This window comes from Pseudochaenichthys georgianus, chromosome 17, assembly GCF_902827115.2.
Source record: "Pseudochaenichthys georgianus chromosome 17, fPseGeo1.2, whole genome shotgun sequence".
NCBI lineage: Eukaryota > Metazoa > Chordata > Actinopteri > Perciformes > Channichthyidae > Pseudochaenichthys > Pseudochaenichthys georgianus.
Window position 1 is genome coordinate 30,756,739 of NC_047519.1, and position 14,630 is coordinate 30,771,368.

Sequence of the window (14,630 nt, forward strand, 5' to 3'; positions counted from 1 at the left end):
TTTGAGCTTGAGGCGGTATTTACTGCGTTCCCTCAGAGCCACCAAGAAGAATGACACATTTCTTCCAGCGAATCTCATTGTGTGTATAACAGCCTCATTCAGGAAACCATCTGAGAGAGGATACAATAATCTGCCTGTAATTGTATTCGCTGTGAGGTCAATTTGAGCCTTCATTAGTTTTGGTAGATTTGTGTCACAAGGGTGATCATTCTCTTCACCACAAATATTCCCACTCAGTTTAACAGGGATGGGTTTCTTTTACTCCCATGACTCAAACATGTTATTTGAGGACAGTAAAATCTGAAATACTCTAAGCTTGTAGGATAGTCCAGGAGTAGAGGGGGATGCCAACTGAGGAATCCCATGCACTATGCGTCCTTGACATTCTGCAAGGTGGTTTGCATAAAGCTATCAACAATTACTACGTAGGGATGTCCCGATCACCTTTTTTTGCTCTCGATCCGATTCCGATCATTTGATTTTGACAATCTGCCGATACCGATTTTTCCGGATACGATCTTTATGCAATGCATTAAGAGAAAAAAAAGGTAACAGATAACGGCTGGTCATCCAACGCGATGAATTCAGCTACCTTGGCTATTATTTTTTTGGCCTTTTCTGGGGCAGTTTCTCTTTCCTTTTAAAAGTGTCGGTTGTTTCAGTGCCGTTAGCTGAGTGGCCGCTGTGTACTCGTCGTGTTGTTGTTGGTGTTTGTTTCTCAGGTGGCGTATTAGATTGGTCGTGTTGAACGTAGCTCTGTTCTTTCCACCACGCGAAACCTCCGCCTTGCAAACATTGCATCTGGCTGTTACACTGCCTTCGCTTTCAATTTTATAATACTTCCAAACTCCTGACATTTTCTCTGTCCCGACTCCCGAGTCACCAGCTGAACGTAGCCTCTCGTTAGCTTGCTGCTACTAGTAGACACTGCTCCCACTCTGTTGCCAGATTTGAGAGAAATAAGCAACCAGGGGCCTATACTATGAAGCTGGTTCAACCTAACCTGGATATGTTTGAGTTAGCAGGTTGGCCTAATCCAAAACATACGCGCTCTCGCTAAACTGTACTACGACGCTGGTTATCAAGTGGATCGCTCAAGCCAGCCGTGTCCTATCTAGTTAGGTGCGCGTTCACATGAAAGGGGTGGTATCTGGAGCATTTGACCAATCACAAACATGGAGAAGCGTACTGACAGCGCAGCGTCATACTTCCTGAATGAAAAGTGAACTTTAATACTAGTCAAAAATGAAGAAGTTCAACTTTAAACATCCATTACTTAAACACTTTATCCAGGATAAAAGCCACATAGCTGCACCTGCAAGGTGAATACAGCTGGAAAAAGTGTTTGAATGCGTACATTAACAGGTTTATGATATCACTGCCCCGTCTAAAACACGATCTGACTTCAATTACATTTGTCTCGAGTGTTTCGTCAACTTAACGTGTTGCTTAAAATAATACTTCTGCATACAGTATGTGACACTGTGAGTGTTGCACGGCCAGATACGGCTCAGCTGACTCAGATAAGGAGATATATGATACATTATGAAGTGATATGCCGCGGACTGTAATTAATGTTACTCTGATCTGGTTACTTATGTTGTGGCCGATATTTAAGTAAGCTTTCTTAACGCTAATGTTATAATAGTCAGATTGCTCTGAAGATGGAGGTGATATTCTATTCATGTTCACGTTCACACAGTCGGTGATTTTTGCCGGCCGTCTTTCCTGCGACGGCAGTTTTTCTGTATTTCCTTTCTCCTGTAATATGACTTGATCGCTTTAAACTCCGCACACTGAGCTCTGATTGGTCAGCAGGCGGTGCTTTCACTGAGTTGAGCTCTTAGCCTGCAACCTAACCTGGTCCCGACCAGGTTAGCTGCTTAGCATAAGTTACCATGGAGATCTAGCCTGCTAAAAAGAGAACCAGCTTCGGATGACCGGAAAGCCGGAGTTTTCCCTGAATTTAGCCGGCTAAGCGAAAATGCTGCTTCGCAGTATACCCCCCAGGTCTATGAAAACAAGCCCAAAGAAAGCAACACATACATGATGTTGTATCATTTTAAACCAAAAATAAGGCCTCAGGATGACTTTAAGACGTGAACATGGTAATTTTTGTTTAGTAACATTAAATTAAAAATATATATATTTTATAAAAAAAATCCCGATCCCCGATTTTTTTTTCCTTCCGATCTTTTGAAAATCACGTGATCGGATCGGGACATCTCTAATTACTACAATGATTATAATACGTTTGCGGCAGTAATACAACTTGTCCATTCATAAGAGATGTAGGTGCAAATATATGGTGGATATCGATGGATCTAATTTGTTTGGATTATTTAATCGTAGCACTTCTTGGTTTGATCGATTGTTGGTCTTCTTGGTTCCACCACTAGAAGGACCGTGTGTCTTAGCCCTGATTAGCATTTGTGCTGCTCGGTGTTAGCATGTGTATGGGGTTGCATAGTTCAGGCGGTTGTGACTGTGAGTGTGCTGTGCTCTCTGGGAAGCACCTCAAGGTACTTTCTCTTTGAGCATAACAAAAGGTAGAGGAGGCTGACAAAAGAATGAATCGAAAGCCTTTTTCTCCGCGGAGGTGGCCTTTTCTGTTATTCTCAGGGCACCGTTCTCCACGGGTGGTTCACTAAGAAGTTTCAAAAACGACTGTAGAAAGAAATAAAGTTAAACTCAGAGGATTGAGATTGTTTAAAAAGAAAACTTGGCTTATTGAAGTGTTTTTTGGAATCGGGTATGAACCTGATTTTTTTTTTTTTTTATCTGGACTGCCTCAAAAAATATTATTAATCCTTATTTATTCTTCATCTTTGCCCGAATAAATAGCTGTTTGATCCCTGTAGAGCAAGAACACTTAGTTATATCATTAAAAAGGACACCCCTCATTGCTTTCTATCAATGGTGTCCTTCTTGTAATAAATCACTCTTTTCAAATGATACCCCTAAATCCATTCTGGCTTTTGCTGCCGGCGATGTGTGGTATGTGTTGAACCAAAGAAGAAGTTATCGGAAGTTAAACTTGTTGGCGCTGAAGCAGTTTGACACGCCAGATCATGCCTGTGGACTCGCTCAGACTTGCCATCTATTCATAGCCATTTTAGGAGTGAATCCCCTGGGTGCATGTTAGTGGAAATAGGAAAGGTTGCCAATCATTTAGGGAGGGGACTTTTTAATATGTCATTCAACCTATAATTAATAACAGCATTTGGGGACGTCAGTCAAAAGTATTCCTAACAGAAAGTGAAACTGCTGATAACTGATGGTTTGGAAAGGTTCTGCTCACACCAAACGGGTTTTAAATTGTCCAAACACTGATCCAAATTGAGGCAAAGTCCTTTAATCGTCATTATTCTAGCTGTTGATCCAGATGGTTAGCCTACTGTTTGAAAGTGAATGTGTCGCATAGTAGAACATGACGCTCACTTACCTGCTAGTTGACAGCGAACCTGTGTTCTTGCTCTCATGACGATCACCAGGAGTCGGGTTTCATTAGGATTAGCTTCAGTCTGGAGTATGTGCTTCCAGAGGATTTGAATCAATGATAACCTCTTTAAACTACAACGACACTCTCCCACCTTGTATTCATCCAGGTCAGACATGTGTTTGTTGTAGCATTAACTTTAGTGTCAGCAGCACCAAGGGTTTTGGACATTTGGTGGTTGACATGTGTGACAGGATGAGGTCAAAGGTGGGGGCCATGTTTACTTTGCCTTCTGCTCTGATGTCTGTGGCTTTTACTTTGACATGGGTTTAGGTTAGCCCTCTTTGATTATGCAATACAATTAGCTCCAGGTTGGTCAAGGCACTTGACCGTAGTGTTGTCACGATACCAACATTTTGGTTTCGATACCGATACCAAGTCAAGAATTGCGATTCCGATTCTTTTTCGATACTTTTCTTAAAAAAAGGGAAACACGGAATATCGGCTTTAAAGTTAGGAATAACAGATGATTTTAGCAGTCAGAACAACTAAAGCAGCAGTGTTACTAAGAACAGAAACGCCAAAGAGTCACATCTAATATAAATATATATAAAAGCATTTATTTTAATTGTGTAGCAGTGAGTTTATAATTTTGGCAGCACTGTTGAGCATTTTGAAAATGTATTTTCATGCCTCTGTGCAAGGCTTAGTCTTTCTATCTGTATAGCCCGTGGTGTAAAGTAACTAAGTTCATAAACTCAAGTACTACTTGGGTACAATTTTGAGATACTTGTACTTTTATTTAAGTATTTCAATGTTTCTTTTGCTACTTTGTACTTCTAGTCCACTACGGTTCAGAGGTACATGGTGTACTTTTCCTCCACTACATATATTTAATACCTTTAGTTACTTCACAGATGTGGAGGAATGATGTGAAATATAACCAAGTGTTAAATCAGACTTTAGTTCCACCTGGAGTAAATCCACCAGCTGCCCTGCAGTCTACAAAGTACTTCAGACTAGCTGCACCTTCACCAGCTTTGAGAACACTTTCATGATCAATCATTATAAAACACATCATATATATTATTCTGAAATGGACCAATCTGCACAATGACTACTTTACTGTCGCTACTTTAATACTTTTACTTGAGGAACATTTTGAATGCAGTACTTTTACTGTAACAGAGTATTCCTACACTCTGGTGCTTCTAGTACAAGACCTGAGCACTTCTACTTTTACTGTCGCTACTTTAACTATATGTTGATGATAATAATTTTGTACTTTTATTTGAGGAACATTTTGATTGCAGGATTGTTCCTACATTCTGGTACTTCTACTTTAACTCAAGTACAAGACCTGGGTACTTCTACTTTTACTCAAGTACAAGATATATACTTATACCACCTCCGTTTATAGCCTATGAAAAAAACTAATAGAAAACGAAGGCTAAAGCTAACGTTAGCAGATAGTGATGCTAGTTTGCTAGTTAAGTTTGCTCAACGATAATATTGCGACAGAAACACTTTTTAGTGCACATCACGCTCTGCTGCTCCGACAGGGAGCTCTGCTCTGAACACCTGAACGGCCCGTTCACAGACTTCTGGCGTCTTTTTTGTCAACAAGCCGAGGCGCAGCGGCAGTTGCACTCCCACTTGCAGCCATGCTTCTCGTTTTCTCACATGCTCTGGCAGCTAGCGCGTGGCCGCGTGCACGAGAGAGGGGAGGGACTTAGAACGTGCTTGAGAGGAGCGGGACTGCAGGCACGGCTGCAGTGCAGGGAGTGGAAGCAGAGCGCTGAACACACACACACGGAGTACTTTTCCCCGTCATTCTTAAAGTACCGATACTAATGAAACGGAGGAATCGTACCGTTTTTAACGGCAGGGTATCGCGGTACCTTTCAAGTATCGGTACACCGTGCAACACTACTTGACCGAGCCTGTAATTTCATTATTGGTTTATCAGACAATTATTTTCTTAATTAATCCTAGGGTGTGAAATGTCTAAAACTGAAGATCTGATACTAAACTTTTCCTGTAAATAAGTAATTCAATTGTTTGTCGGTAAACGTCATGGTTGTCTTCTTTTCATTCTGGCTTTTCTCTGGCTTGTGTTTTGTCTTTTTTTTATAAATGTTTCTTACACTAGCACAAGTATAACAAATTACAAAGTCACTATCGTGCTGCATATGATTCGCAGATGCCAGAGAACTGAGAAAAAACATTTTTACACGAACCCCATCGCTGTGTTGTCAGATCAAGAAACGCTCACGGCTGAAAAGAGCAGACATGTTTCATGTTGCTCTGCATATCATCCAACATTAACAAAGTGCCAGGACAAGTAGTGCTGTCATGCTCACACTGTCGCACGCTGTCCTCACCAGCTGTTACTCTGTCTCTGCTAACAATCCTGTGGAGAGTGCATGCTTTCCGAAAAGGCCATATTCATGTCTAATAGGACTAATTAACTCACCAATCTTTATGTGTAGGAGTGACTGATACGCATTTATGAAAATGAATCAAATGTAATCTTCCTCCACTTCTTTTTTCACATGTTGTATCTGACATGTAGACACATATCTCATTCACACCAACGCAACTCCGGTTCAAGCTCCGTGCTAGAGTTTTTCAGGTTCAGAACCGGTTCTTCGGTTTAACTCCGGCTCTTTTCACACTGCCCAGAGTCCGACTGGTGCTGCGTCATTGCGTCATCGTTTGCGTCATGACGTCACCGTTTGCGTGCCTGCTTCATAAAGCCAAAGCGCGCGGAAACCCCTCACAGCTGACACCGACAACAACAACAATGGCCGATTGTGCTCCAGCTTCCTCTGTACCTCTTCAGAAGACCAGATTCCCAGCTGGTCTCTTCAGTGGACCACTGCTGCTTGTTAAGTTTCTCCATCGTTGTGTAGAAACTGGATAAAACGCCGGCTTCTTGTTGTTGTTCAGGAGTTTATCCCGCCCCTGCCCCCGCCTCGACGTAAGCGTGACGTATGCGGTGCTTTTGCCCTAGCCGGACAATTATTTGGGGCTTAAAACGAACCGGATTCCGGAGCGAAGAGGCTGCTCCGCTACGGTGTGAACAGGAAAACCCGGTGCTTTTCAAGCTCCAGCTCCAAACCGGCCCCGAAACACCGTTGGTGTGAATGAGGTAACAGAGGCAGGTTAACAAACAATAGGTTGCTCTTTGTAGAGTGAGATGCAAAAATACAAATAGTGATCAACTTAGCGAACAACTACATTAAAAAAACATGCCGGCTATTTTGAAGAAACAATTGTTATTCTGATTTTAAAACAATGCCTCTCCTGTGCAGCATCAATCTGTATACCTCTACATGTGCAAGTTTACATATATCAATTAATCTCCTTCCACTATTCTCACCCTGTCAATCTGTTCATTTCCGCTGCCTCAGCATTGGCTTTCAGTCAATGACGTTTGTCAATGGGAGGACGTCAATACACCCTCCATCTAAAATAGGTAGTCCATACAAGGGATGAGAATTTGAAAGCAAATGTATATTCGAATATTCGACCCTTCAAAAAACGGTTAACCGGTTAACCGAAATGTACATATCCTATAAAAAAAAATGTGGGCCCAAAAAAAAAATGTAAAAAAAAATTCTGAATTTCTTTTTTTTTACCCAATTTTTTTTCAAGCATTTTTGGAAATACATACATGTTCAAATAAGTGTAGAAACCAAGTTGAATTTGTCAAATGTATTGAACTGGTGATCACAGTTTGACAGCTATAGGCCAACAGCTTTCATGTGCGGAGGTGATTCACAATCAGCTCAGCTGTAGAGAAGACACTCTCAGCTGGAACGGAGGTTGCGGGTATAGCATGTATATATAAATGTAACTCTTCTTAGAGTGTAAATAATTATAATTACCGGACTATGACTGGTAAAATATGTTGAATACCGGCAAAACTAAATCTCTCCAGTCAAAATGTCTAGTACTTTGCCGCCACACACGGTTGCCAAGCAGCGCATATTGTTGTTTAGGCTGGCCATGTGTCGCGAGTGTTGACAGGGGGCGGGGGAGCACGCGCATGAACTGTTAGCGCCGGAACCTCGCAACGGCTGCGGAGCTCATTTGTGCCACATTTGGGCCTAAGATGAGGTTTGAGTCTGCGTGATCTGCTTGTAGGGAGGGGCAGCAGCCATGTCATTGACTAGAACTAGCTAGATCTGATGGATTTGGACATAAACATGAGTGAAGTATAACTGGACGCGAGAGAGAGAGATCAGCATCTGCAGCTCTGCCCGCTGTGAGGGACCGGTGAGCAGAGCAAAACACACCTTTAGACGTCAACTAACACATTTAGCTATGGCACGGTCATATATATACACATTGAATTATTCAATTTGATAATCAACTTATAATGTATAAAAATATTCATAACTCGTATTCGAATACATGAATAATTTCGAATATTTGATTAATCGTTCCCATCCCTAGTCCATACATTGATTGTTGACCCTCAATAGGTTTAGCTGTAGTGCTGCCCTTTACAGACCTAAGCCCCTCTTTCAGTAGAGAATGAAAGATTTAATTTTCTTTACCAAGAGATTGCCTATTATCTATTATTGTGTGCCTTTTATCTATGATTGTAATATTATATTTTATTATAATGTTATGTCTGCTGTGAAGCACTTCGGTAAAACCTTCTGTTTTTAATATGTGCTATATAAATAAAGTGGATTCGATTTAGTTTTAGCTCCAATCTGAGAATCAGAAAATCAATACAAACTTTGCATCAAGGAAGAGGAAGCTTTAGTCACTTCTTTGGGATGTAAAGTGACTTTTCTTATCAGCCTACGAAGTTATTAGCACAAACAGTTCATGTCACAAATCATTTTAGAGGTATGACAAAGTAGCTCAGACATTAGGCTAGTACATCAGAAAGCTTTCTTAACAATTGTTTACTAATGAAACTGCCCATATGACAAAATCAAGCAAGGAACAAGGTACACGTATCCAAATGCACTCAAACACTACCAAATATTTGTGCCAGAATGTTGCTTATAGGCCTAACTCAGGATGATGGATGTAAAATAAATCTACAAAACAGTGTTGAAACGTTGCCATCCACAGAAATATGGACACGTAACACACATTTTCCTGCATCAGTAGATGGCCTAAAGCCTTTTTGAAGCAAAGTCAGCTGCTCTGGGCCACTGAGAATAAAAGCTACCCTCTGTGTTCTGCTCGTCTTTTCTTTCTTTTCTGTCTCGGTTTTTATGGGACTGCAGTCTGTCTATGAATGACATCGCTGCTACAAATCTGTCACTGAAGGACATTTGAACCGATGTCCTAGCATTTCACAAATGCCTGGATGCGAGTCATGGACAGCGGATTAGTCTCGGACTGGAGTGGGCAGCGGCAGCTTGTTTTATGAGAACAGTTAGAAAGACACACACATGAAAGGACCACTTGACATGAGGCAAAGGTGACAGGAAAATAAATAGACAGAGCCGGATCCAAAGATGATGGTGTGTTTACTCATGACAACAAGGACACACTCAAACACTTATACAATGACATTTATTTATTTGACAACAGATAGTATTCTTGTGAGGACTTCATTGCATAAACATAATCAAAATGTTTATTTCAAAACACTGACTGAGCAAAATGTCTGAATTTACATTGACACGCACACACACTCCCTCCCATACTCCCACACAGGGTCTCAGATATCAGGAAGCTAAGGAGGAGAGAGCTCTGGCTCTTAACACCGAGAGTCTTTATCCCTGTGTGTCGGAGAGAGTGTGATCACAGAGAGCAGAAATGGCCACAGGCTGTAACATAATCTAGTTTCCAGCTCGTCTGGCTCGACAGGCCTTTGTTGGGACTTGCGAAATCATGTGAGGTCATCCGCTGGCATGCAGTCTTTGGTTTCTGCATGGGAGAGTTATGCCAAGACCACCCCAAAAAAAAGCTCCAGGCTAGTATGTTCAATATGATAATTATGTATCTCTATTTGTGACACAACTTAGTCTGCATTGAAAATAGTGAGCTCATGACTTTGAGGTTCTGCTGCCAGTTCGAACTTCAAACACCGAAACCCTCTTGAGCTTTGGCTACCTGTTTGTTTTCAAATGCTCTTGATTATGTTTGAAACTGTTCCAATCTGGGCCAGTAGTTGACAAAAGTATAGAGATAACAACAAGTGTGTGGTGTTGATTGTTGGATTATTCTGATTTGTAAATATGATTAGACACTATCAAGATGGATAACACTGTACTGTCAACATCACTTGGCAGTATACATTATGTTTTAAGTAGTATTTTGAAGACATGCATTTAAATAATGAGCTTTAGACACCTTTACAACAGGCTTTACAACTCTTTATAACAATTTTACATTAATATTTTACCTAAATTCACACATATTGAACGTGTCTTTCTGGCAGATTTTCCTGATTTTTTTTTTTTTTTTAAATTGTTGCCATTTTGTTATTGCGGTAATTTATTTAAAAAAGCTAGTTTTGGTTTTATAACTTCTGTTGTTCTGCCTTTGCTTGGGGTTAAATGTCCTAAATGTATATCTTATCAAGTGTATTTGTTGATTGTATCTCAGGGAGCCTTCACTGTTGGGTTTGGAACAGTTTTGTACCAATCCATCCAAAACGTTTGGATATCATTAACAGCAGAGGTAATGAGAATATGAGGTGTGACGGTAAACACCTACACCAACCTAGAGGGCTAGTAATGGACTGTAATACGACCAAGCCTCAGTTAAGCACACTCTGAATCCCTCCTCTCTGCAGGCTTGATGATGGGTTGCGTCAGGAGTAAAGAGGACAAGGGCCCGGCGCTGAAGTACCGAACCGACAACTCTAACAACACGCCCACCAACGCCCACCTGGGCCACTACGGGCCGGACCCCACCCTGATGGGTCACTCCCCCGCCATGAAGACACACAACAACAGCTACAACAGTCACGCCGCCTCCCTCACGCCCTTCGGGGGGGCGTCGTCTATCATGACTCCCTTCGGGGGGGCGTCCACCTCCTTCACCTCTGTGGCCGTGAGCAGCCCCTTCCCAGGAATCATCCCAGGTCAGTGTGAGGAGTTAAGGTTTCAGAGCGCACAGGCAATTTCAGCTTCGGAATTTCCCTAAAACAATTCAAATCAATTCACAAAACGTTGGGTCCCTTTGCCCCGTAAGAAAAGGAAACGTATTATCTGTTTTTATTCAAATACAAAATGAAGTATAAATATTTACTCAACTCATTTGCAATCCTAATACTTGGCCAACATTTCCCTCTGCCATCATTTCCCTCGGCCATTTCCTAAATTAAGAATAAACTCTGCTTATTATGCGCAGGACCATATGAGCAGCAGATGTTATGCAAATAGGAACTTTGAAATGAGTCAGCCCAAACATCCAAGGCCAAAGAGAAACCCAAAATAAGTCGGTAATATGAGAAGCATCACAGCAGGGTGGCTTCCCCCGGAGCCAGGGGAAACATTTACATCCAACCAATACAATGGCGTTTGTCATGTTCAAGTTTTTATATTAAACAGTTTGCTTGGAATAACTTTAGTTGAAATGAATCTCTGTGACATTACATTTTATCTTGTGCATTTTCAGGGTGTTTTTACATTTTTATAATGTGACTTCTTTGAAATCCCTTCTCGAATCTTTCAAAAAAGCCTATTGTTGTTTTTCGCACACTGGTTTTATTTAACAGTTGACTGATTTGATCTGGATTTGATCTAATGTGTTTTTATCAGGGCCATTGATTTGTGTTTTAAAACTTTATTTCAATATTAATTTTTAATAAATATTAATAATAAATAAAATAATAAATATTTATATTTATTTTATTTATTCATTGTAAATAAATTGTTTTATCATTTTATTATAATTAATTTGTTTCAATCATAATTATATCATAGATTGGATGGAACTGCACACACTCGCACAAATAACGCATACATACACACACACACACACACACACACACACACACACACACACACACACACACACACACACACACACACACACACACACTCTGAAGGAGGATAATCTAGCCTGAGGGTTTTCTGGTGATCTAATCCTGCCCGTTCAATTTCCTCCTCCAGAAGAATATGAGGGTCCTGTCGTCTCTGTGCACTCGGTGTCTGCAGACCTCAGACCAACTGTTTTGATTACACAGAGGAGATTAAGTGACATCCGTTTGTTTCACTGACTACACGTGACACCGCAGAAAAATGTGGAGGGAATGTCCTGTTGTTCCTGAAATAAATCAAATGTAATAGAGCTAGTTGTATTTTGCTCAAGGCCCTGATTTGCAGGAAGGTGTTTCTTTCATACAGTCTTGAACATTATTACCATAATACAGTATTAATATTGGTAATATTAGCATAATGTAATATGTTTGCTCACCTTAGTGAGACATTTACTCAAGTATGAAATATTACAAAATGAGAAAAGGAGCATATTTTGTTTTTATTTCAAGCGTCAATGATTTATATTAAAGGAATAAGACTTCTTTAAAACTACTGTGGGATAAGATGTTAAATATGCACACCTCTCATGCTCGCTTTCTCTTGTTTTCAGGCGGTGTTACATTTTTTGTATCGCTGTACGACTACGAAGCGAGGACGACGGATGATCTGTCGTTTAAGAAAGGGGATCGCTTCCAGATTATCAACAACACGTGAGTACGGGGGGGGGGGTGGGTGTGTGTGTGTGTGTGTGTGTGTGTGTGTGTGTGTGTGTGTGTGTGTGTGTGTGTGTGTGTGTGTGTGTGTGTGTGTGTGTGTGTGTGTGTGTGTGTGTGTGTGTGTGTGTGTGTGTGTGTGTGTGTGTGTGTGTGTGTGTGTGTGTGTGTGTGTGTGTGTGTGTGTGTGTGTGTGTGTGTGTGTGTGTGTGTGTGTGTGTGTGATCCCTTATTGTATTAAGGTCTTTTATTAAGGCATTCTGGGTTAATGGTTTCCTTTAATGGGCCATCTGTTTCGTCCAGATTGCGTTCCCTCTGCTGTAGATCCTTCCTTTAGTTTAGGGTTTTACATTTAGGTGTAAACAGTGTAAAACATAACTAAAAACTAAAGGAATATACAACAAATAATGATGAAAAAATGAATAATTTTCTACTAATTTCTTCTGTCCTATTGTATCAGCATCACCTTCCTCCCAGGTGTGCACAGGTGTGAAAGTAGGCACAGCTCCAAGTTCTCCACAACTGCATCCCTCAGTCCTCCAGCTGCTGTCCGTGGACGTTCGGCTTTAGCAGTAATTAAATCTGCTTTCAGAGAAAACATAGGAACAGTTTTACCAAGAGAACGGATTTTTCCTTCACCTCAGTTCCCCCTCTCATTTATTATTTCTTCTCTCGTCATATAACTTTAATATTTTCCATTGGCATAACGTTTCTGATTGTTCGAAACGGAGGAGGATACGTTTAGACACATCTTACATTAAAACCAAAATGAAAGCCTTTCAAAATGCCAACTTATGTAAAGAAGAGCACATGTGCTTTGATTCAACTGTATTATTATTATTATTATTATATTGTTGAATTGTATTTAGTTCTGTCAATCAGGGCCATTTACTGCAGAACAAATACTTTGTATATGTTAAGAATGTAACAGATGACTCAGTATTACTTAAACTTAAGTAGGTTTTGAAATCACTTTTCCTTTAAAAACAAAACAGAAAAGTTTTTCATTATAATACTTTTTACTTCCTCCTCCTCTGTTTGACGCGTCTTAATAACGAAACTGTGATTCCTGACGTGTTGAGTGACGCAGAATGAGACCTTGTGTTCCACCTACCTGTTTACAGTCGGTGTATTTTTTCCAGTCATGCTTTTGTGTGTTTTTTAATTTCTAATGAACTTCTCCTCTCAGGGAAGGCGACTGGTGGGAGGCTCGCTCCATCAACACGGGGCAGAAAGGTTACATCCCGAGTAACTACGTGGCTCCAGCCGACTCCATACAGGCTGAAGAGTGAGAGCTTGTTATCCATCTCTATCTCCGTCATCCTCCAATTTTAATTTAGCTTTTTCTTTCACTCTTCTCCTTCACATTCCTGTACTGTTTCTCACCCTGCTCGGTTATTTCTCTGATTAAGAAGATATGATTACGGCTGGGCGCTCACACATTGTGACTCAGCCGTCATGTACTGACAGTGTAAACAATGGAGGCCTGTGTAGTGGCTGACAGTCGCTGGCATTCCCATTGCTGTTCATCCGGTGTGACAGAAACGAGTGCTTCAGACAGCTCTGCCCTGGTTTCTCATTGGCTGTCAGCCATTTGACTAATACAAGATGTTTAAGCTTCTCATAAAACCCTGGTGGAAACCAGCCCAAAACGTTGGCTTTAATCTTAAAGATTGAGTGCAAGTCATCAACAGAGGTTATGAGTTTTAATTCCTTCTTCATTTAGTGTTGTGAAATGTTTTCAATTCAACATGACTGTACTTGTATCTCTTAAAAACTCGCACTACTCATAAACAAATGAGAAAAGCTACTTATTAACATTCTTTACAGACATTATCTAATGTTTTATTTATTTATAATAGCCCCTTACATGTAATGGATCAGGCTAAAAAGGTGTAATTATAGTAATGTGATATCCATTATGTTGTGTTAAATTAGATTTTAAGGTATTTTATTGCCTATTATTTTATTGCCTTTGATTTGAAGGTTACCACATATGAACCACATTAAAAACTGATGGTATTGTAAATGAATGTTATGTAAAACTTACTAACAATATATTATGTTCTGTCCAGCTTTAATATTCGACTTTATAGACCGGGTGTTTAGGATTCTTCTAAACCCAGAGAATGTCCATCAGCAGTGCTCTTATCACCCGAACAGAGAAAATGCTACTTGTTATGCAGTTTATAACATGTGGAGCTCCTCCCGTCTCACTCTCACTCTCTTTTTGCAGATGGTACTTTGGTAAAATGGGCCGCAAAGACGCCGAGCGCCTCTTATTGCATCCAGGGAACCAGCGGGGAACTTTCTTGGCACGAGAGAGTGAGACGACCAAAGGTAAGAGGATTCATTTCATGAAAGCCAGACTGTAATGAAAATGCTGCAGTTTTGATATTAAAGGCAAAGATGAAAGCCTTTCCTTATTTGTGCTTGTGGGCTCCGTTTTATTGCGGCCATATGTTCATTATATGGGAGTTATTCTTATTTGAATGTCGGTTAGGAGTT

General features: G+C 40.6%; 1 protein-coding gene across 1 annotated transcript in view; it reads left to right on the plus strand.

The window, feature by feature from the left end:
• The window catches only part of yes1 (YES proto-oncogene 1, Src family tyrosine kinase), a 33,270-nt gene that overhangs the window by 6,734 nt on the left and 11,906 nt on the right, over positions 1–14,630 (plus strand). Inside the window, exons 2-5 of the mRNA XM_034104044.2 lie at positions 10,218–10,508; positions 12,020–12,119; positions 13,312–13,410; positions 14,359–14,462. Coding sequence (XP_033959935.1) covers positions 10,223–10,508; positions 12,020–12,119; positions 13,312–13,410; positions 14,359–14,462 — 589 coding nt within the window. The 5' untranslated portion in view covers positions 10,218–10,222. The remainder of the gene's footprint in view (positions 1–10,217; positions 10,509–12,019; positions 12,120–13,311; positions 13,411–14,358; positions 14,463–14,630) is intronic.